At 44.0% G+C, this 23,609-nt stretch overlaps 3 protein-coding genes across 3 annotated transcripts; all 3 read left to right on the top strand.

Annotated features, from left to right (window-relative positions):
- The first annotated feature begins 523 nt into the window (after nucleotides 1–523).
- On the top strand, nucleotides 524–13,383 carry LOC122686856 (WD repeat-containing protein 87-like). The gene is made up of 4 exons (XM_043892191.1): nucleotides 524–2,335; nucleotides 7,340–7,507; nucleotides 8,466–11,341; nucleotides 12,784–13,383. Exons 1-4 carry the CDS (start codon nucleotides 2,228–2,230, stop codon nucleotides 13,157–13,159), a joined length of 3,528 nt encoding a protein of 1,175 aa, XP_043748126.1. The 5' UTR covers nucleotides 524–2,227; the 3' UTR covers nucleotides 13,160–13,383.
- A 1,594-nt stretch (nucleotides 13,384–14,977) lies between these two features.
- Nucleotides 14,978–18,792, top strand: LOC122692756 (golgin subfamily A member 6-like protein 22). Its single transcript, XM_043900588.1, has 4 exons — nucleotides 14,978–16,048; nucleotides 17,165–17,299; nucleotides 17,444–18,134; nucleotides 18,782–18,792. The coding sequence occupies exons 1-4, from the start codon at nucleotides 14,978–14,980 to the stop codon at nucleotides 18,790–18,792; spliced, it is 1,908 nt and encodes a 635-aa protein (XP_043756523.1).
- Nucleotides 18,793–18,819: 27 nt separating this feature from the next.
- LOC122692755 (WD repeat-containing protein 87-like) lies at nucleotides 18,820–20,197 on the top strand. Its single transcript, XM_043900586.1, has one exon. It carries the CDS (start codon nucleotides 18,854–18,856, stop codon nucleotides 20,195–20,197), a length of 1,344 nt encoding a protein of 447 aa, XP_043756521.1. The 5' UTR covers nucleotides 18,820–18,853.
- Nucleotides 20,198–23,609: the final 3,412 nt, after the last annotated feature.

The following is a 23,609-nucleotide window of genomic DNA, read 5'->3' as shown; positions in this document are numbered from 1 at the left end:
CACCATTCTAAGCACTTTACATATGTTGACTTATCATTATACAGAGTGAAGTAAGCCAGAAAGATAAAGACCAATACAGTATACTAACGCATATATATGGAATTTAAAAAGATGGTAACGATAACCCTATATGCAAAACAGAAAAAGAGACACAGATGTACAGAACAGACTTTGGAACTCTGTGGGAGAAGGCGAGGGTGGGATGTTCTGTGAGAATAGCATTGAAACAAGTATACTATCAAGGGTGAAACAGATCACCAGCCCAGGTTGGATGCATGAGACAAGCGCTCAGGGCTGGTGCACTGGGAAGACCCAGAGGGATGGGATGGAGAGGGAGGTGGGAGTGGGGATTGGGATGGGGAACACATGTAAATCCATGGCTGATTCATGTCAATGTATGGCAAAAACCACTACAATATTGTAAAGTAATTAGCTTTCAACTAATAAAAATAAATGAAAAAATAAAAAATAAATAAAATAAAACAAAAAAATAAATAAATTTAAAAAAAGAAAAAGAAAAAACCTCATGTTTGCCAATATATGTTCTCCAATTAAAGACTACTGTCCCATATTTTAGACCATTATGACTTAATTAATTGTTTTATTCATTTGTTAACTTAAAGACATTTTTAAAGTGCTACATGATTTAATTCCAGGTGCTGTGAACACATCATTATAGGCAAAAGTCTGTCTTTATTGACCTTACATTCACGTGACAATAAAAAGATATATACTTCTTGCCCACCTCTCTTTAGGTTTACCAATGTGGATTCATAAAAGGATTACGTTTTTCATTTATGATAAAGTTATTATTATAAATATGTATGATGCTGCTACATGGAACACAGCAGAGTATATCAAAAGGCTAGGCGTGACCATTAGGGTCAGTTTGAGGCTCTGAAAACTACCCCTCTTCAGGACCATCACAGAAGCAGTTTGCACTTATTGCGGTGTCGTTCTCCCTAACCCTTTCTTCATTTCTGGCTCCTGGAATTGAGCTACTTGTTATTCTACCCAGAATGTCTAAGGAGTTTGTAGTGGGGGACTTTCAGCTTGTTTTACTCTGGCACCTTGTTCAGTGTCTGCCTTCTGTGTTAGACGGTAAACTCCGTGCAGGCAGGTAAACATTCTCGTTCGCTGCTTTGTCTCTAGCTCTCAGCACGGAGCCTAGCACATAACGAACACTCAGTGTATCTACGCTGAACGGATGAGTGCCTTTCACATACATGAAGCCTTCAGTTGTGATGAGGTTAGACACAGTTGTGTCTACAGAATTATGTCTTGAGAAATGAGCATGCCAATGAAGAGAGTTACAGGAGGGCTGGAAAGCTGGGCTCCTCTGTTGTTTTACCTATGCTACAACTGACTCACCTAAGCTCACCTAACAGCTTGCTTGTGCTACGTTTTTTCCTAATTGTAGATGTCATAAAAACCCCTACTTCATTCCTATCTCTTTTTAGAAATCATATTGAGGTATAATTTGCATGCACTAAAGTATACCCATTGAAGTGTATGTTTTGGTGAGTTTTGACAAAATTATATACCCCTGTGACAACTACCAAAGTCATGATATAGAACATTTCCATCACTGCAAGATGTTCCCTTTTACGCCTGCCTAGGAAAGCCCCCAAATTCTTAGCCCCAAGTAGCCACTCACCTGCTCTCTGTCCCTATAGGTTCAATGATTCCTTTCTAGAATTTCATATAATAGATGGAATCAAATAGTATATGTTCTATAATGTTTTGGGGATTCATCCATGTTGCAAGTATCAGTAGTTCACTCTGACCCTTATTTTATTTTATTTTATTTTGCTTCACTGGGTCTTCGCTGCTGCACTCAGGCTTTCTCTAGTTGAAGCAAGCAGGGGCTATTCTTCCTTGCTGTGTGCGGGCTTTTCATTGCAGCAGCTTCTCATTGCGGAGTGTGGGCTCAATAGTTACGGCGCATGGGCTTGTTGCTCCTTGGCATGTGAAATCTTCTTGGAGTATGGATGGAATCCATGTCCCGTGCATTGGCAGGCAGATTCTTATCCACTGTACCACCAGGGAAGTCCTGGCCTCTATCTTTCGAAATAAGAGCTTCTCCTGTTTCTAAAGGACTAATTTTGCTTCTCCTCTTCTCTAAGTTTCCCTGTTGCTCTTCCCTCTCTCAGTTTCCGTATTTTCCAGTCTCACATCAGACGTTGTAATTCAGTCACTTTTGCTTCCGCAGATTCAATAATCCAAGATGTCTTTTAAGTGCTGGGATATCACGAGAACGTCAACATCACCCAGACTTATTCCTAAGTGGAAGGACTTGAAACCCCTCTTAAAGGATATCCTGAAGGATAAACAGGTGAAGTGTATGAGAGATATGCGCATGGTGGGCTTGGACTAATTATCTATCCCTGCCAGGGCGGCCTGTGGCATGAGCAACATGTGAGTCACTTTGGAAGGGCCCTCTCATAGCCCTAAACAACTCCCAAGTCTAGATTAATATGATAACGTTAGTTATAATTAGAACATGCTCTGCAAAAACAAAATGAAAACCAGAAAATGGCCTTAAATGGATTAAACAAGCAGGAGGCATCTTTGTCTTACATGGTGTCAAAGAACCATGTTCCTTTTTACTCTTTTTTTTTTTAACCTCTTTAGTATTCAGCTTTCTATCATAAGGGTACAAGATAGTTGCCACACTTACAGCTCTAAATTAAAAGTAGGTGGAAGAGAGAAGGTCAGAGGGCACAGGGTTGTGCCAGCCTTGAAGCACCATGGTGCCACTCTGTTGTCATTGTTGTTCAGTTGCTAAGTCATGTCTGACTCTTTGTGACCCCATGGACTGCGTAGTACACCAGGCTTCCCTGTCCTTCACTATCTCCTGGAGTTTGCTCAAACTCGTGTCCATTGAGTCAGTGATGCTATCTTACCATCTCATCCTCTGTCGCCCCCTTCTCCTTTTGCCTTCAATCTTTCCCAGCATCAGGGTCTTTTCCAATGAGTCAGCTCTTCACATCAGGTGGCGGAAGTATTGGAGCTTCAGCATCAGTACCAATCTCCAGAATTTCTGAGTCCATGATCACCTTAATCAAGTTCCAAGTTTTATTGGGATGGAAGGAGGACGAAGAGCAAGGAATGGGGATTGACACAGAGTAGGTAACAGTAGTGCCCGGTACAGATACACTGCTTGGGCTTGAGATATCCTTTTCTTTTAGAGTTCCTCTGTAGATGAGCATTGATAGTGCTGAATGAGTGAGTGAATTATTTGTACATGAAGTCTGGAAAGGAGGAGAGGAATGGTAATTAACTAAGGAATAAAGGGTGTGTAAATGAGGTTTCCGGTTCAATGAAGAGGGAAGATCATGATTAGACACTATGATCCTCTCAACTCTGTCCCTGAATCATGCTTGAAGTTCTCCAGCTATCTGTATTCTCTCAGAACATACAAAGATCTGACAATGAGAATTTTACGGAGAACAGAGATTCTGAGTTGTGGATAATGGCTTCAGCACAGTTTGAAAGCCTCTGTGGATGTAGGCAGCAGACATGATGGGCATTTTGAATAAAGAAGTATTAATACTTGGAGTACAAAATGAAGCAGGGGAAAGGCTAACAGAGTTTTTCCAAGAGAACACACTGGTCATAGCAAACACCCTCTTCCAACAACACAAGAGTTGAATCTACCCATGGACTTCACCAGACGGTCAATACCGAAATCAGATTGATTATATTATTTGCAGCCAAAGATGGAGAAGTTGTATACAGCCAGCAAAAACAAGACCAGGAGCAGACTGTGGCTCAAATCATGAACTCCTCATTGCAAAATTCAGACTTAAATTGAAGAAAGTAGGGAAAACCACTAGATCATTCAGGTATGACCTAAATCAAATCCCTTACAATTATACAGTGGAAGTGACGAATAGATTCAAGGGATTAGATCTGATAGACAGAGTGCCTGAAGAACTAGGGACAGAGGTTCGTGACACTGTACCATCCCCAAGAAAAAGAAATGCAAAAAGGCAAAATGGTTGTCTGAGGAGGCCTTAAAAATAGCTGAGAAAAGAAGAGAAGCTAAAGGCAAAGAGAAAAGGAAAGATATACCCATCTTAATGCAGAGTTCCAAAGAATAAGGAGAGGTAAGAAAGCCTTCTTAGTGATCAATGCAAAGAAACAGAGGAAAACAATTGAATGGGAAAGGCTAGAGATCTCTTCAAGAAAATTAGAGATACCAAGGGAACATTTCATGCAAAGATGGGTTCAATAAAGGACAGAAATGGTAGGGACCTAACAGAAGCAGCAGATATTAAGAAGAGGTGGCAAGGATACACAGAAGAACTATACAAAAAAAAGATATTCACGACCCAGATAACTATGATGGTGTGATCACTCACCTAGAGCCAGACATCCTGGAATGTGAAGTCAAGCGGGCCTTAGGAAGCATCACTGTGAACAAAGTTAGTGGAGATGATGGAATTCCGGCTGAGCTATTTCAAATCCTAAAAGATGATGCTGTTAAAGTGCTGAACTCAGTATGCCAGCAAATTTGGAAAACTCAGCAGTGGCCACAGGACTGTAAAAGGTCAGTTTTCATTCCAACCCCAAAGAAAGGCAATGCCAAAGAATGTACTCATTGCACTCATTTCACACGCTAGCAAAGTAATGCTCAAAATTCTCCAAGCCAGGCTTCAACAGTACATGAACTGAAAACTTCCAGATGTTCAAGCTGGATTTAGAAAAGGCAGAGGAACCAGAGATAAATTGCCAACATCAGCTGGATTATAGAAAAAGCAAGAGAGTTCCAGAAAAATATCTACTTCTGCTTTATTGACTATGCCAAAGCCTTTGACTGTGTGGATCACAACAGACTGTGGAAAATTCTTTAAGAAATGGGAATACCAGACCACCTTCCCTACCTCCTGAGAAATCTGTATGCAGTCAAGAAGCAACAGTTAGAACTGGACATGGAACACAGACTGGTTCTAAATTGGGAAAGGAGTATGTCAAGGCTGTATACTGTCACCCTGCTTATTTAACTTATATGCAGAGTACATCATGAGAAATGCTGGGCTGGATGAAGCACAAGCTGGAATCAAGATTGCTGGGAGAAATATCAATAATCTCAGATATGCAGATGACACCAGCCTTATGGCAGAAAGTGAAGAGGCACTAAAAGAGCCTCTTGATGAAAGTGGAAGAGGAGAGTGAAAAAGCTTGCTTAAAACTCAACACTTAAAAAACTAAGATCATGGCATCTGGTTCCATCACTTCATGGGAAATAGATGGGGAAACAGTGGAAACAGTAAGAGACTTTCTTTTCTTGGGCTCCAAAATCACTGCAGATGGTGACTGCAATCATGAAATTAAAAGATGTTTGCTCCTTGAAAGAAAAGCTGTGACCAACCTAGACAGCATATTAAAAAGCAGAGACATTACTTTGCCAAGAAAAGTCCGTCTAGTCAAAGCTATGGTTTTTTCAGTAGTCATGTGTGGATGTGAGAATTGGACCATAAAGAAAGCTGAGTGCTGAAGAATTGATGCTTTTGAACTGTGGTGTTGGAGAAGACTCTTGAGAGTCCCTTGGACTGCAAGGAGATCCAACCAGTCCATCCTAAAGATCAGTCCTGGGTGTTCACTGGAAGGACTGATGTTGAAGCTGAAACTGCAATGCTTTGGCCACCTGATGCGGAGAGCTGACTCATTTGAAAAGACCCTGATACTGGGAAAGATTGAGGGCAGGAGGAGAAGGGGACGACAGAGGATGAGATGGTTGGATGGCATCACCGACTCGATGGACATGAGTTTGAGCAAGCTCCAGGAGTTGGTGATGGACAGGGAAGCCTGGCGTGCTGCAGTCCATGGGGTCGCAGAGTCGGACATGGCTGAGTGACTGAGCTGAACCGAACTGAACTGGAGTATTTTACTTGCCAGCCTAGTTGGTCATAGTGAACATTCTAATGCAGAGAGACTTGGAGAGTTAGATTCATGGAGGATTGTTCAAGAAGCAGGTATAGCATGAGTGTCTGCTGAGAAGAGGGACTTACAAAATAAACTTATTGAGCCTCAGCTTTGGTTAGTCAGAATGAGGAGTTCATATATGCTTGTTATAGGGATATCCTTATATAAATAAGGATATATATCCTAGGAAGATGCTACAGTCACTAGAAGGTAGTGTGTACTGTACTATGTAACATGTTGAAAAGAAACAAACTTCTCTCGAGAGATGCATGTGTGTGAAGTACGTGAGCACATGTGCACACACCCACTCACTCCACTGGGTCAGAATTCAGAATATTAGAGCTGACGCACAGCTAACTCTGTGTTGTCAACAACATGTTTTCCATGGATGCACATGAGAATAGTGAAGGAGATGCATGCCACAGGGTCTAGTTGTCACACACGGTGGTCATTCCACCTGTGTAAAGCATGAGTTTCCCAGAGGCTACATATCATGTCTGTGATTATGACAGGAGTGGTCCTTTGGGTGCAGGCAGGAACTTTAAAGTTTTGGTCCAACTGTGACAGGGAGAGATATTTGCCAAGGTTGAGTTCCTTTGTCATACTCATATGGGATTGTATTTCTTTTGAAGACTTCGTTTTGTATAGTCATTTGTTAGAAGGCTCAGTAGTAAAGAATCTGCCTGCCAATGCAGGAGACGTGGGAGACACAGGTTTGATCCCTGGGTCAGGAAGATCCCCTGGAGGAGGAAATGACACCCCACTTCAGTATTCTTGCCAGGAAAACCCCATGGACAGAGGAGCCAGGCGGGCTACAGTCCATGGGGTCGCAATGAGTAGGACACAACTGAGCGACTGAGCATACATGCATACATACATACATACAGTCAGGTGTGAGTTGTGTGCTTAGCATCTGTTCCACTGGACTCTTATCTTTTAAGAGCTTAGCCCGTGTCTCTTTTGCTCAGCATTATATCCCCAGTGTCTGTCACAAACATACCACCAGCCTTTCTCAAAGGTGGTACCTCATCTGACCCATAGGACACAGACAATGATTTGAGTGACTATTTTCTCAGTTCTCTTAAGGATGGTACATAACTAGTAGCATTCCAGATGCATAGGGAAGAATTAATACCCATTATATAGAATAGATATGTTGGGGTGTTGGGGCTTACTTCTTTTATGGAACTTTGGTGAGAAAGGCTGGCAGATACTTTGATGAATTAGGATGCATTCTGAGGGCTAGGGAAGAGAGGATAGCTCCCCCAATTGTGCTTTCTAGAAGTAGGGTGAATAAATGTTGGTTAGCAAAAGAACAGATTTCCACTAATCCCTCAGTAAATATTCATTAAATGAATGAGTATGTGGGGATTCAACCCTCTTAGCTCAGGTCACTCCTCTCTCTCAGGTTGATGAAAAGACAGCGGGTCATGTGAACATGCTGAGTGACTGGGCTGAGATTCTATGCCAAGAGTCTCACCATCCTGAGAGCAAACCTTTCATCTGCTTCTACTCCATTGATGACAACTATTTTGTCTCCTTAAACCGGGCAAAACTGTATTCAAAACAAATGCAGGTAAAGTTACGTCATCCTTTTTCCCCCTCATTCTTTTTTTTTTTTTTTTAATTGTATTTATTTATTTGGCTGCCCTGGGTCTTTGTTGCTGGGCTTAGCCGTTCTCCAGTTGTGATGAATGGGGGCTACTCTCTAGTTGCAGTGAGCGGCTTTCTCACTGAAGTGGCTTCTTTTGTCACGGAGCATGCACTCTAGGGCACACAGGTTTCAGCAGTCACGCTGCATAGGCCCACTAGTTGTGGCTCGTGGGCTCTATAGCACAGACTCAATATTTGTGGCACACAGGCTTAGCTGCTCCACAGCATGTGAATAGTCCCAGGCCATGGAATGAACCCATGTCCCCTACATTGGCAGGCAAATTCCTAATCTTTGGACCACCAGGGAAGTCCCCTACCTCGTTCTTAATCCACTTTACATGCACATACTTCAACTGCCCTCATCTCAGGATGCTGAGGGTGATTCTAAGCTAGCTCATTGTAATACCCATCTCTATATCCCACTCTGCCCTGGATGCGGTGATCCTTCCTCCCCTCTAGACATCAGGCTGACAGAATTCATATTCCGCATAAAGTAGGCTAAAGGCCAAGGAAAGAGCCTTAAGCATAGTGCTTCTATCACACACCTGACTCCTAGCATCAGGAAACTCCCAAAGTCAAGCTATTCAGTCTTTTCTTAGACCCACAAGAGGGAAAAGGGATCTAAACATTCAACCTTTTTCTACCCCTCACTTAAAATTTTTATTTATTTAGCTGTGCCAGGTCTTAGTTGCAGCATGTGGGATCTTTGATCTTTGCTGTGGCATGTAGGATCTGGTTCCCTGACCAGGGATCAAATTCAGGCCCCCTGCATTGGGAGCACAGAGCCGTAGCCACTGGCCCACCAGGGAGGTCCATCTACCCCTCACATTGGGGAGCAGACTTCCTCCATGGTGAGGCTTTCATCTCTCATCCTCTTCTAGGCAGTACTCTGGATTCAGAAGAAAGCTGCAGAAAAGGAAGGAGTGATAAAAAAGATAAAGTTCCATGTGATGGCTCAAGTGCCACCCATCCAAGCAATGGTCCACACAGGTCCCTATCACATGTTAATTGCTTACTGTGATGACATGCGCCTGTGGCTCTTTGGGGATCACCATCAAGGGTTCATATCTCTGGGTATGGTCCCCTGTCGTTTCTCCATCAGCTGCCTCAGCTATGACTCAGAAACTGAGATGCTTCTCTCTGGTACCCTGGGGGCTGTGGTCACCTGGTTTATCTTGCCGAACGGCAGGGGCCTGCAAATGGCCCAAACTGTGCCTATGCCTGGTGGTGAGCTTGTTCAAGGCTTTTCCCTGAATGCCCCCCCGGGCTCCCTGCTGGCTCATTGTGAAAATAAGGTGAGAGTCTTCACCCACCAAGGTCAGGGCCAACTGGAAGAGGTGAAGAAGTTCACTCCCATCAACAGTGGCTCCACCATCACCTGCTCCTTCACTTGTTTATCTCAGGGCTACTTCTATGTTGGAAACAAGGATGGAGAAATCCATGCTTGGGGTCTAGACCGAGGTAACTTCCTCCACAGCTTCCAGGCTCATTCCTCATCAGTGATGTGTATCCAAAGCCGGTCAGAGACCTATACCTTACTAACAGCGGGCGGTGAAGGTGTAGTGAAGGAATGGAACCTTGCCTTTGGGAACTTGCTGCGGCAGCTGGATATTGATAAGAACATGCAGAGACTGCAGTTCATTGATAATAGCACCTTTTTCTGCCAGACTAACCACACTGTCTCATTGTATCACCTGCCCTACTTTTATAGCCTCTTCAATATCTGTGGTTCTGCTCCCCAGGAGGTGCGGCGGGTCTGCTGTGGCCATAACTGGACTCGGATCTTATGTGCCACTAAGGATGGTCTGTTGCGCTTCTTGTCTCCAGTAACGGGAGATCTCCTGGTTATCACCTGGCCTCTACTTATCATGGATCAGGCTGTGGCTTGGGCCTATGACTCACACAGAGAGGAGCTCTTTGTGGCAACAGATAGTTCAGAGGTGCTGGTGTTTGATGCAACACGCTCTCCTTGCACAGCCAAGTATCTTTTGTGTCCTTCAGGAAGCCTTGGGGATAGAGTCAAATGCCTGGCCTATGGGCAATACCACTTGGGTAAGGGCCTTGTAGGACTGATGTTCAGTGGGCATGACAGCGGCACTGTGAGAATCCTCTCCCACTACAGCTGTGCCCGAGCAGCAAAGATTCTTCACTCTGGGGCAGTCCTGGCATTGTCTACCCTGGAGGGTCCCCAGGAGTACTCCTTGCTCTGTTCCTATGGCATGGATAATACTGTATATCTGACAGAAGCTGTTCTGCAGGGGGACAGGGTAGTCCTGCAGCCTGTCAGCAAAATTCTCTGTGTTTGCCCCCTAAAACACGTGATACTCTTGCCAGGTTCTGTGGGTGCCATCACTGAGAACCACCACTGGCATCTCTGGAGTTATCAGGACTTTCTGACATCTCCAGGCTCAAAGCAGAGATCTGAGTTTAAAGAGACAAAATGCCTGCACCAGTGTGCCATCACTTCATTTGATGTTTGCCTTTCCCTGAAACTTTTTGTCACAGGAGACACTAACGGCTCAGTCCGGATCTGGGACTTCCATGGGAAACTCATAACCGAGTTGGACTCTGCGCTACATTTTGGCCCACTGTGCTTTGCCAATAACCGGGGTGACCTGCTTTTGACTTTTAACCAGAGTCTTTACCTGGTATCCTGCTTAAAACTGCTCCCTCCAGCCCAGCTGATTCACCTAACTCTCCTGAACAATGCAGATGACATACAAGAAGCCCCTAAACCCTTCCTGCCTAGCTTCTTCTTTTCATTCGAAAAAGTATTTGTACCCAAATTTGTCTACTTTGGTCAAGGGTCGCAGGAATTACAGGGGCTAGAGGCCCTTGTTAACAAACGGATGATTGCCTTTGACCATACTGTGCCCCATGTTGTAGAGGAAGAGAGGCCTGAGTCCTCTGTGATGCAGGAGGGACCCACATTGCATTTTTTGGAAGATAAGTATACTGATTTTCCTACTCTTACTCCCAAGCGTGATCGTCCCCCATTCGTGGTTCCTTCTCAGTTGCGACTGGCCGGCTGGGATGGGTTGAAACCCTACCAGATATTATGTCATTTCTTTGGTCAAGGGCGGCCTTGGCCCTTTCCTCCGGATGGCTACATCCCCAACTCAGTGATCCGTGCCCGTCTTTGGCCTGAGGGTACCCCCGTCTTCTTGCACTGTGATCTCTACCTATCCTACCAAGATAAGGACTGGGACATGACTGGACTCAGCAGAAGTCAGGCACTGTCACCTGTGACTTCAATAAAACAGAAAATCTCAAAGAGGAAACCAGACCAAAAACCCATGCTGGGGAAACAAACTTTCTTTGATATTCTTGTAAACTTGGCCAGTCAAAATTGGATGGGAAGAAAACTGGATGAAGGACTTATCAATACTATAATTGAGACCGTCCTCAACCTCAGAGTTTACTGTTCTATAGAGCAATACAAGACATATATCAGTATCCTGGCACAGATTTTTGCCTCCCATCAAGTGTCTCCAAGGTGGCACTCTGAGACTGCTTGTTGCCTCATGGAAGACACAACTCATTCCAATCCAGAGGTCCGGGAGACAGCCTGGGAGGGATTGGAGAAGCTAGGCTTCATGAGCCGTCTCTTTGCGATTCCCCTGGCTGTGGGATTGATGGACAGCGATAAAAATGTGCGGGCTAAGGCCTTATACCTTATGGCAAGGGTCACGGGCATCCAAACTAAGAGCCTGCTGATAGCTCTGCTGAAGAGACGAGACATTCTCAAGGAAATGCAGTAAGTCAGTAACCTTATTCCCTTCTGTTCCTTCTGGCTCCTGATCTGACTGCTTCTTTTCCTTTTCCCACAGATTTTTCTGTTCTTTTCCTCTGCCTGTGTTCTTTATTTCTATTTGCTTACCCCCCACACACACACCAAACTATCCCTTACTGACTTAAAAAAAAAAAAAGCACAATGTGAGAGTCATGAGTTAAGTTTTATTTGGGCAAAATGAGAATCATAGCTCAGGCTATGACAGCATTTCAGATATTTCTGAGAAAATGCTCCAAAGAGATGGGTGGGGGGGCAGGGGGAGGTGTGATTTTGGTGAAGGGGGAGTTCATACAATCAAGCACATATTTTTGCAGGTTTCTGCTAGTCACAAGGAGCAGATATCACCATGAAGGAATCTGGTGCTTTTCTAGATATAAGGAGATGCAAGAATTGGGCTCATACATTAAAAAGAATGAAATAATGCCATCTGCAGCAATATGGATGGACCTAGCAAGTGTCATACTGAGTGAGGTAAATCAGACAGAGAAGGAGAAATATCATATGACATCCCTTATATGTGGAATCTAAAAAGAAATGATACAAATGATCTTGCAAAACAGAAAGAGACTCACAGACTTAGAAAATGAACTTATGGTTGCCAGGTGGAAAGGATAGTTAGGGAGTTTGGGATGGTCATGTACACACTGCTGTATTTAAAATGGGTAACTAACAAGGACCTACTGTATTAACACATGGGACTCTGCTCAATGTTATGTGGCAGCCTGAATGGGAGGGGGTTTGGGAAAGAATGGATACATGTATATGTATGGCTGAGTCCCTTTGCTGCTCACCTGAAACTATCACAACATTGTTAATTGGCTATATCCCAATAAAAAATTAAAAGTTCAAAAAAGAAAAAAGAAGGAATTGGGCACATAAAATCAGTTCCTGAAAATATCTAACTATCTAAAGATCTGTTTTGCCAGCTTTTCCAGAGCAGACTGCCTTGTTCCTGATCTCCACCTCCTGAACACAGTTCAGGGTGTGTTGAAGGTCAACAAGCCACAGTTGCACATGACTTAATCCTTGTAGAGGCAGATGGCAAGTGTCCTTGGCAAGTAGCAATTTGTAGCTGACACCCTCTTTTTCTGTCCATTGAGTAGCCTGCTCTTCCATCATTTCCTCACTTCCTTAAGATTCTTCAAGACTCAAGTCCCCAAATCTCCCAACTAAAGAAGCATCTTGAGTCACTCTGACTACTCATTCCTTGCTGTTGTAGATTTTTACCTCTTTATCCATCTTTTACCTTGAACTACTCTGTCCTAGATGGTTACTTTAGCCCTGCTTCTTCCACTATACTTAAGCCACTACCTCCTGTTCCTCTTCTTCCTTCTCCTCCTCCTTTTCCTCTAATTTTGTTTTATTGATGGCTCAGTATAATCCTTGTTTTACCTTGACTTTTGTAGGCAAGACTTTATTGGAGAAATCTCTCTGGACCAGCTGCTGGGAATTCAAGCTACTGGTATCCAGTACCTGCTTACTCAGGTGGAACAGCGGTTAAATGAGAACCTGACCCTGTCACACAGAGAGGAGAAACCTCCTTTGGTTTTAGTTATATCAAGGGATCATGAACTTGAGGCCCCTGATGAACAAACACTCAAAATTTGGTCAGAACCTGCAAAGATCGCCAAACCAAAGCAAAGAATGACACATGTTGTTACAGCAAAGAGCAAAAATCTCAGTATGTATGGGGTGACATATAGGGTATATTTGGGGCCCACTTTAGGGCACCAAAAGGCAGGGTCAATAAGCCCAAGTTATATAAAAAGATACCAGTGGTGACAGACTTAAGTAAGGACTCTTTCACAGAAAGTAACCTTTCTGGGAAAGATCTACCCCATAACAAATGTGTTTTTATTGTTTAGTCACTAAGTTGTGTGTGACTCTTTTGTGACCCCATGGACTGTAGCCTGCCGGGCTCTTCTGTCCGTGGGATTTCCCAGGCAAGAATACTGGAGTGGGTTGCCATTTCCTTCTCCAGGAGATCTTCCCACAACAAACATCAAGGTCTCATTTCTTTGTGCTGTGCTGTCCTAACTCACTTCAGTCCTGTCCAACTCTTCGGGACCCTATGGACTGTAGCTTGCCAGGCTCCTCTGTCTATGGCATTTCCCAGGCAAGAATACTGGAGTGAGATGCCATTTCCTTCTCTGGGGGATCTTCCCACAACAAATACCAAGGTCTTATTTCTTTAGGGATATGGAAACTGGGATAAAACAGCAGGTATTTCTGGGCCATAAAGCTTTTGTTGCCTGTACTTTTTGTTACCCTTTACAGCAGTTCATTGAACTAGATGTGTCAGAGGATCTCACTCAGGACCTCTGTGTTTTTCTCAATTACTTTTCTCCCAATATCTCTGCAGTTAAAAAGGACATGAAAGTTTCCAGGAAGCAGGGAGAGACAGAATTGAGCCCTGTGTTGGTGACTTTAGAGCATGAAGATGAACGGAGAGAAGCCAAGGAATCAGATCAAATCGACATTCAGGATGTTGCCTCAGAGCCAGACCTGTCACTAAGTACTTTCAGCCCAGTCACATCCAAAGAGGATGCTGAATCAAAGGAGGTTGTGTTGGAGGCCACAGAAGTCACAGAACCCACAAAAGCCTTGGAGATCAAAAAAAGAGTGAAGGCCAGAGAGGCAGTGGAGGCCATGGGAGTTATGAAGGCCATAGATCAACAGGGCATGAGAGATTATGGAAAAGGGATCCCTAAGGTGCAGAGACAAGAAAACCTGAAAAGGCTTTGGGAAAGAGCAATGAAAAAAAGCCATGACAAAGTACGTGTGAAGTTGAAAGAGAAGAGAAAATTGAAGGTAATTCCAGAAACAACTGCAGAAGAGCCCAAGAAAGAGGTTACACAGGTTGCTGAGCAAGAAGAAGATGCAACAAAAGTATTTAGAAAGGGTGGTCGTGGGTTGTCTGGGATGCCCGGCCGCACAACCAAGTCAGAAGCCAGATCTTGGCGGGATGACATTTGCAATCTTGTGACCTCAAGGATAGCAAGTTCTGATCCACGAATGTTAAGGGATCTGAGTCAAGAGGTGGTGAACTGGGCTCAGGCAATACTTGCTCCCCAAGAGCCCAGCTGGGATCTCTTCCAGGAGATTTGTCCTCTTTTAAAGGACTCATCAGAACTGGAAGACATGGAGATGGAAGAAACACCTGTTGTAACAGAAGTGGTTACAGAGGTTGTCAAGAAAGAAAAGACAGTAGGACCCGGAGAACGAGAAGAACAAAGAGCTAAAAAAATGTTAAAGAAAGGCAAGGTGTCTTCTAAAGTCAAGAAAAAGAAACTTGTTTACTTAGATGAAGACCAAGTATCAGACAAAATGAGATTCCAAAAAGTAAAGACACTAGCTATGCAAAAAGGGAAAATAACTGGGGAAGCAAGAAAATTGAGTAAGCAGGATTTGAAATTAATGCAAGGAAAAGAGAAACTGACCAAGGACAAGAAATCAATCCTTCAAAAAGAAAAAAGAGCTGAGGAGGAAGAAATATCACCCATCTCACAAAAGAAGTTAACCAAGGCAGAGCAGAAGTTAGTCCAAAGAGAAAAGAAGGGAACTGGGAAAGAAGAGGAACTACTAGGTAAAGGAAAGAGGATGAACTGGAAAGGGGGAAAGGTCACCCCGGGACAAAGAACACGGTACAAAGAAGGAAGGCAGGCCCAGGAAGAAGGGTTGCCTGTCTGGGAAGAGAGGAAGTTGCTCCATGAAGAGGAGGAGCTGATGGAGGAAGAGGAGGAGCTGATGGAGGAAGAGGAGGAGCTGATGGAGGAAGAGGAGGAGTTGAGTGAGGAAGATGGGGAGCTGAGTGAAGAAGATGAAGAGCTGAGAAAGGAATTGGAGGTGCTGGGTGAGGAAATGGAGAAGCTAATTGAGGCACTGGAGGAGCTCAATGAGGAACTGGGGGAGCTGGGTGAGGAAGAGGAGGAGCTGGCCCAGGAGAAGGAGGAAATAATCCAGCACCTAGAGAAACAAATTGAAAAAATGATGAAAAGCTATCGCAAAATAAAGAAACACATGGGGGAAATGGAGAAACATGATGAGGAAGAGGCCTGGGAAAGAGAAAAATTGGCCCAGGAAGAGGAACATTTGTCTAAAGTAGAGGAAAGACTGTCTGGGAAAAAGGGAAAACGGACATTGAAAAGACACAGCTCGGTAAAGCGAGAGATGAAATTGATCCGAGAAAAGAAGAAATCGTTCATGATAGAGAAGAAAGAGGCCCATAAAAAGAAACAAATCCAAAAAAAGGAAAAGCCAGTTGAGAAACCGGAAAAAGTAGACCAGAAGGAAAGGCAGGCTAAGGAAAAGGAGGAAGATGCCAAGGACAAACAATTAGCCAGGAAAAGACAGAAACTAAGCCAAAAAGAGGAGGAACTGTTTGGAGAAAAGGAGAAACTGTCACAACAAGAAGTTAAACAGACCCAGAAAAGGGCAAGCAAAGCGTGGGAAAAGGAGGGAGGGGCCCAGAAAGTGGAGAAAATAACCAAGAAAAAGAGACGACAGATCTCAGGGAGAAAAGTGGACCTAGGAGAGAAGGGAGAGGCTGGGGAAATGGAGAAACTGTCACTGAAAGGAGAGAAACAGGCCCAGGAAGGAAAGAGATGGGATCAGAAAAAGGAAAAATTGACTCCAAAAGTAGAGAAAGCAGCAGAGGAAAAAACCCAACTAGTCAGAGAAAAAATGAAACTGGTCTCAAAAGAGAAAAGTAGACAGAAAATTGAGAAAGTGTCCCCAAAAGAAGAGAAATGGGTCATGGAAAAAGAGAAGAAAATCAGCAAGGAAAAAAAACAATGGGCCCACAGAAAAAAACTAGCCCTACCAGAGGAGAAACAGACCCAGAAAGACAGATTACAGGGTCAGAAAGAGAGTGAGCAAAGAAAACAATGGGCCTGGAGAAAAGAGAAATTGTCCCGAGAAGAGAAGAAACAAGCTGGTGAAATGGAGAAAAAGTCCCAGCAAAGACAGGCAAGGGCTTTGGAGAAAAGACTGACTCAAAAAGACAGTATTCTGGGCAAGGAAGAGAGGCATATTGCCGAGAAAGAAAGGGCAATAGCCAGGGAAGGAACTGGTGTAACTAAGAGAAAGAAAAAAGCAACTCAAGAAGAGAAAGAAACTATTGAAGAAGAGGGGAAACTGGCCTGTGACGTTAGGGCCAAGGAGATGGGTGTTGCTAAGGAAAAAAAGAAAAGAATCCAAGAGGAGAGTATACAGGAAATGAGGAAACTGGATACAGGGGTGGGGATTAGTTCTGAAGGAAGAGAGACTAGTTCCAGAGAAGAAGATATAAGGAAGAAAGAGAGTCACTTGATGCAGATCCTGGCTAAAATAATTAGAGAAATGAGTAGAGTGCCATTGAAAGAAACAGGAATATCTGAGGAAGATCAATTGTTTTCTATGGAAATGAGTGAAACTGATGGCCAGAGGTGGGAATATTCTAAAGAACTGGAGGAAATAACCAAAGAAGAGAAGCAGCTGGTTCAGAAAGAGAGAAAACTAGAAGACGACAGATTAGCTACTGAACAGAGAATACTGACCGATGAAGAGAGCTTGGAGGAAGACCAAAGGTTATTAGAGAAGGTCCAGGAAAATATACTATTAGATAAAACCCAGGTAGATAGTATATTAAAAGAGGCCCAGCAGCAAAATCTGTTAGGAAAAAAGCAGCTGAAGAAGCTTCTAAAGATAATCAAGGAGAAGAAACCAGAAAAGACCCAGGTAAAGTGGTTATTAGAGAATATCAGAGACATACTATTCGAAGGCTTATCAGAGAGTTTGATTGAGAAGGAAGTGGAAGCTCCAACTAAGAAGAGGATAGACAAGGAGAGGTTCATTGAAGGAGAGGAGGAGGAGGAGGAGGAGGAGGAGATTCTGCCCAAGAAAGAGAAACGGAAATACCTGATGAAGAAGAAGAAAAAGAAAGTAAGCCTGAGTAAAGAGAAATTGGAGGACAGCTTGGCTGGGAAGCATAAGAAAAAGAGTTCAACCCAAATAAGGAAAAAGGAAAAGAAACTGACTCAGGAGAAAGAGAAGCTGAAGGAGAAGGAAAAAGAGGGCCCACATGAGGAAGAGATGGAGCCCCTCAGCAAAGAGGAAGGTGGGGAGCCACACATGGAGGAGGAGGAGGAGGACCTCAGTGAGGAGGAGGAGAGCCAAAGTGAGGAGGAGAGTCTGAGTGAAGAGGAAGAGAGCCTGAGTGAGGAGGAGAGTCTGAGTGAAGAGGAAGAAAGCCTGAGTGAGGAGGAGAGTCTGAGTGAAGAGGAAGAGAGCCTGCGTGAGGAGGAGAGTCTGAGTGCAGAAGAAGAGAGCCTGAGTGAGGAGGAGAGTCTGAGTGAAGAGGAAGAAAGCCTGAGTGAGGAGGAGAGTCTGAGTGAAGAGGAAGAGAGCCTGCGTGAGGAGGAGAGTCTGAGTGCAGAAGAAGAGAGCCTGAGTGAGGAGGAAGAGGGCCTGAGTGAGAAGAAGAGTCCGAGTGAGAAGGAAGAGGAGGGCCTAGGTGAGGAGAAACATCTGAATGAAAAAGAGAAGAGTCTGAGGGAGAAGAAGAAGAGTCTGAGTCAGGAGAAGAAGCTGAGTGAGGAGGAGGGGGAGAGGCTGAGTGAGAAAGAGGAGGAGAGCCTGAGCGAGGAGGAAGAGGGCCTGAGTGAGAAGAGGCTGAGCGAGGAGGAGAAGCATCTGAGTGAGAAGAAGAGTCTGAGTGAAAAAGAGAAGAGTCTGAGTAAGAAAGAGAAGGCTCTGAGTGAGAAGGAGAAGAGTCTGAGTGAGAAAGAGGAGGAAGAAGAAAAAATGGAGAAGACAGAGAAAAAAGAGGAGGAAAAGAAGGCAAGACAGAAGGATGAGAAGAGTATGAGTAAAGAGAAGGAACAGCCGAGAAGACTTACAGAGGCAATGCTCCCAGTAAAGCAGAGAGTGTGGAAAATAGAGCTCCCTGTGAAGCCAGAGACAGCAAGTGAGGTTCTTGCTGAGAAAAGGGAGGACATAGCTAAAGAAGAAATGGCTCCTAAAAAAGACACACTGTTTTATGGACAGGTAAGTCCCACAGTTAGTGATAAGACTATGTGGCCAACAATTATGAAGAGCCCCCTCAAAACACCATTTCCTATAGCCCTGGGAAAAGAAAAGGGAATGCTCCTGAAAGTGTTAGGGCATCATTTCGATTTAGGACAGGAAAGTCAACTTCTTAAAGCACACCCCATGACAACGTCATGGGGAAGACGAGAGGATGTGCTCTTGGAGAAAGGCAAGGGCATGTTTTTACAAGTCATGGGAATGGAGACCCAGACCCCAAAAGGCCTCCACAAGCCAAAGTCCCGCTTAACTGAAATTATCAGAGAATCACAGAAACCTAAACACAGGCCCAAAGACGGCACATGGAAGTGGTTCTTAAAGTCTCAGGATTCTCAAAAGGGCAAGACTGAGGGCCAGGCCCCTGCCCCAACCCCAACCCCAGCTCCAGCCCTGTACCCATCCCTTACCTCTATGCCAGCTAAAAGGCTTGATTCCCCAGATGGGGACTGGATTAGTAATGCCTTAATAAGACTGGAAGCAGGAGAACAACTTTCAAGGGACAGTTTCCATAGACTGAGCCAACTCCTCAAGCACCTCACTTCAAAGGGATATTTGAAACAGACCCATCTGTACAGTCTTAAAGCTGTGGCTAAACGCCTCCAGCAGAACCTACAGGTAGGTCACAGAGATATATCACGACGCTATAAAGATGCTTTGAGCCCAGTATACATAAAAGCGATCCCTCCAATCAGAAGGAAAGAAATGGAGAGCTGGGGAGAGTCATTCCCTATCCATGAGCCAGTGTTACTGTCAGCTACTAACAGGACTCAGACCACACAGGATCTCAGTTGGTATCCCTTAGCTGAGTCCTATAGGAAGGAGCAGGTACAGCAGTTATCCACTGCTGTCAAGAAGTTAAAGCACCTTTATCAAACCAGAAAGGATGTTCCTACAGCCGTCTATCCCTCTGTGGATAAAGAGTCCTTGGACATCCGAGCCTTGGGGAGAAGTGAGCTCCCCACATTTCACAAGGCAAAGGCCCAGCCCATCCCTACACCAGCATTACCATCAATGACCTACAGGGTTCAAGACCCAAAGGCTCTAACTTGGCTTCTTTTAGGAAAGCCTTACAGGAGTGCACGGGCACAGCAATTATCCCATGTTCTCCAAGAGATGGGAATGCAACACTTTCATCCTGCCACAAGAGACATTTTCACAGGTGCCCATGCTTCTGTGGAAAAACAAACTCTGGCACTGATGTTTCAGAATGATCTCAGGGCTCTGAAGGGTGAAGGCAGGGCCCTCAAGCTGCCCCAGCTGGAAAAGAAGGCACAACCTGTCTCTAAAGACAAGGAAGAGCTCCCCCAATGGGAGACGTTTGTGGCCTTATACCATGTTCTGCGGATGTTGCAGAAGCGATATGCAAGAGACAGTGCTGCGTGGATGGAACAGTTCAAACGTCTCATGGACTTGTACCAGCTCAAGTCCCCCCGAATCCAGAGGCTGCTACTGGAGTTGCTGCAGAGAAAGAGACTCCAACCACAACAGACCATCTACGAAGAGGCTGCAAGGATCAAGGAGTTGGTGCCTGGTGAACGGTTACTCTGTGACCTGATGTGTGGTAGTTCTTATGCCCCTGCAGGTCCCCTTGAATTCCAGAATGTTGTACCCTTGCCTGGGCAGAACAGAGTGCATACTATCCAACCCACGGGCATTGCCCAGTATGGATTCTTAGAACTTGCCTGGAAAAGGCTACCAAAAGCCAATTCTTACCGTAGGGAGAGGCTGCCCAACATCCCTACCCCTACTCTCTGATTTGATTGACTATTAAGACTCTGGGGTCCTACTGGAAAATAAGACCCGGCCACAGGTTTTAAGCCTCCTTACCTGGTACCCACTTTAAGGTGAGGCTCGACATGGACTCCTTTTCATTAAGCTCCAGAAACCTATTAATACACACTAAATAAAATGACATTTCTCATTTGTAACAAATTTGTTGTTACTCAGTTGCTAAGTTGTGTCCGACTCTTTGAGACCCCATGGACTGCAGCACTACAGGCTTCCTTGTCCATCACTATCTCCTGGCGTTTGCTTAAACTCATGTCCACTGGGTCAATGATGCTATCTACCCATCTCATCCTCTGCTGCCTTCTCCTTCTCTTGCCTTCAATCTTTCCCAGCATCAGTGTCTTTTCCAATGAGTTGGCTCTTTGCATCAGTTGACCAAATGATTGGCGCTTCAGCTTCAGCATCAGACCTTCCAATAAATATTCAGGGTTCATTTCCTTCAGGATTGACTGGTTTATTCTCCTTGCAGTTCAAGGGACTCTCAAGAGTCTTTTCCAGTACCATAATTTGAAAGCATCAATTCTTCAGCACTCAGCCTTCTTTATGGTCCAACTCTCATATCCATACATGACTACTGGAAAAACCATAGCTTTGACCATATGGAACTTTGTCAGCAAAGTTATGTCTTTGCTTTTTAATATGGTATCTAGGTTTGTCATGGCTTTCCTTCCAAGGAGCATCTTTTAATTTCATGGCTGCAGTCACTGTCCACAATGATTTTGAAGCCCAAGAAAATAAAATCTAACAAATACTTTGGCTTATTTCTCTTCCTCCCCACACCTAGAATCCCCTAAAAGGTAGACAGGAATTAAAAAAATAACCTTTGTCCTAAGAGAAGTGAAAGGCAAAGGAGAAAAGGAGATATACCCATTTGAATGCAGAGTTCCAAAGAATAGCAAGGAGAGACAAGAAAGCCTTCCTCAGTGATCAATGCAAAGAAATAGAGGAAAACAACTGAATGGGAAAGACTAGAGATCTCTTCAAGAAAATGAGCGATACCAAGGGAACTTTTCATGTAAAGATGGGCACAATAAAGGACAGAAATGGTATGGACCTAACAGAAGCAGGAGATATTAAGAAGAGGTGGCAAGAATACACAGAAGAACTATACAAAAAAGATCTTCATGACACAATCAAAATGGTGTGATCACTCACCTAGAGCCAGACACCCTGGAATGTGAAGTCAAGTGGGCCTTAGGAAGCATCATTATGAACAAAGCTATTGGAGGTGATGGAATTTCAGCTGAGCTATTTCAAATCCTAAACAATGATGCTGTTAAAGTGCTGTACTCAATATGCCAGCAAATTTGGAAAACTCAGCAGTGGCCACAGGACTGTAAAAGGTCAGTTTTCACTCCAATCCCAAAGAAAGGCAATGCCAAAGAATACTCAAACTACCACACAATTGCACTCATCTCACATGCTAGCAAAGGAATGCTTAAAATTCTCCAAGCCAGGCTTCAACAGTATGTGAACCATGAACTTCCAGATGTTCAAGCTGAATTTAGAAACGGCAGAAGAACCAGAGGTCAAGTTGCCAACATCCGCTGGATCATCGAAAAAGCAAGTTCCAGAAAAACATCTACTTCTGCTTTATTGACTATGCCAAAGCCTTTGACTGTGTGGATCACAACAAACTGTGGAAAATTCTTTAAGAAATGGGAATACCAGACTACCTTCCCTGCCTCCTGAGAAATCTGTATTCAGGTCAAGAAGCAACAGTTAGAACTGGACATGGAACAGACTGGTTCCAAATCAGGAAAGGAGTATGTCAAGGCTGTATATTGTCACCCTGCTTATTTAACTTATATGCAGAGTACATCATGAGAAATGCTGGGATGGATGAAGCACAAGCTGGAATCAAGATTGCTGGGAGAAGTATCAATAACCTCAGATATGCAGATGACACTACCCTTATGGCAGAAAGTGAAGAACTAAAGAGCCTCTTGATTAAAATGAAAGAGGAGAGTGAAAAGTCAGCTTAAAACTCAACATTCAGAAAACTAAGATCATGGCATCTGGTCCCATCACTTCATGGCAAACAGATGGGGAAACAGTGGGAACAGTGAGAGACTTTCTTTTCTTGGGCTCCAAAATCACCGCAGATGGTGACTGCAATCATGAAATTAAAAGATGTTTGCTCTTTGAAAGAAAAGCTATGACCAACCTAGACAGCATATTAAAAAGCAGAGACAGTACTTTGTCAAGAAGTCTGTCTAGTCAAAGCTATAGTTTTTCCAGTAGTCATGTATAGATGTGAGGATTGGACTATAAAGAAAGCTGGGCACCAAAGAATTGATGCTTTTGAACTGTGGTGTTGGAGAAGACTCTTGAGAATCCCTTGGACTGCAAAATCCAACCAGTCCATCCTGAAGGAAATTAGTCCTGAATATTCATTGGAAGGACTGACGCTGAAACTTGAACTCCAAACTGATGCGAAGAACTAACTCATTTGAAAAGACCCTGATGCTAGGAAAGATTGAAGGCAGGAGAAGGGGACAACAGAGGATGAGATGATTGGATGGCATCACTGACTCAATGGACATGAGTTTGAATAAACTCCAGGAGTTGGTGATGGACAGGGAGGCCTGGTGTGCTGCAGTCCATGGGGTCGCAAAGAGTCGGAACACAACTGAGCAACTGAACTGAAGAGGCACAAGTTCTCCATTCAGTGGGCTACATCCCTTGGAGGTCAGGGGCCAGTGTTTGATCACTTTTCGACAGGAAAGCCTGTCCTTCACTCAAATTCTTTGGTTGTAATTTCCTTTCCTCAAGAGATCTTGGAGGGAGTGTTTGGTACAGGTGGACTTTTGTTTATTTAGTGTTAATATGAGAGGAAGGAAAGAAGACCCACAATTTTGTATAAATGTTGTTTTTAAAAGATTTATTTATGGTTGTGCTGGGTCTTCACTGCTGCATGTGGGTTTTCTCAAGTTGCAGCAAGTGGGGGCTACTCTCTAGTTTTGATATGTGGGCTTCTCTTTCTGTGGAGCACAGATTTTAGGCACGCTGGTTTCAGTATTTGCAGCAGGAGGACTCAGTAGTTGTGGCTTAGTTGCTCCACGGCATGTGGGATCTTCCCAGAACAGGCATGGAACCTGTGTCTCCTGCATTGGCAGGCAGATTCTTTACCACTGAGCCACCAGGGAAGCCTAAACTTTGTTTTTGACTTAAGTTCTTCAACATTTCTGATTCAGTGTTCTCATGTACATCACAGGGATAAAGAGTGAAATAATGGCTGTTTATCAATTTGAATTCAGAAGAATTCTAGCCCTTGCTTTGCCATTTATTAGTTCTTTAATCTTAGTTTTTGGTTTTCTCAAAGTAAAATGGTGACAATAATGTCCACCTAAGTGAAATGCTTGATTCAGTTCCTGGA

The sequence above is a fragment of the Cervus elaphus genome, chromosome 4 (genome assembly GCF_910594005.1).
Source record: "Cervus elaphus chromosome 4, mCerEla1.1, whole genome shotgun sequence".
NCBI lineage: Eukaryota > Metazoa > Chordata > Mammalia > Artiodactyla > Cervidae > Cervus > Cervus elaphus.
The sequence above is the reverse complement of the archived record's forward strand: the minus strand, read 5'-3'. Positions and strand labels throughout refer to the sequence as shown.

Excerpts from the sequence above, each read along its gene's own strand:
- LOC122686856 (XM_043892191.1), top strand. The coding sequence starts at position 2,228 with ATGTCTTTTAAGTGCTGGGATATCACGAGAACGTCAACATCACCCAGA. Across the intron at positions 2,336-7,339 it reads ATATCCTGAAGGATAAACAG|GTTGATGAAAAGACAGCGGG; the intron begins GTGAAGTGTATG and ends CCTCTCTCTCAG. Across the intron at positions 7,508-8,465 it reads TGTATTCAAAACAAATGCAG|GCAGTACTCTGGATTCAGAA; the intron begins GTAAAGTTACGT and ends ATCCTCTTCTAG.
- LOC122692755 (XM_043900586.1), top strand. The coding sequence starts at position 18,854 with ATGCCAGCTAAAAGGCTTGATTCCCCAGATGGGGACTGGATTAGTAAT.
- LOC122692756 (XM_043900588.1), top strand. The coding sequence starts at position 14,978 with ATGAACTGGAAAGGGGGAAAGGTCACCCCGGGACAAAGAACACGGTAC. Across the intron at positions 16,049-17,164 it reads CAGAGGAAAAAACCCAACTA|GAAGTGGAAGCTCCAACTAA; the intron begins GTCAGAGAAAAA and ends TTGATTGAGAAG. Across the intron at positions 17,300-17,443 it reads TGAAGAAGAAGAAAAAGAAA|GAAGAGATGGAGCCCCTCAG; the intron begins GTAAGCCTGAGT and ends GGCCCACATGAG.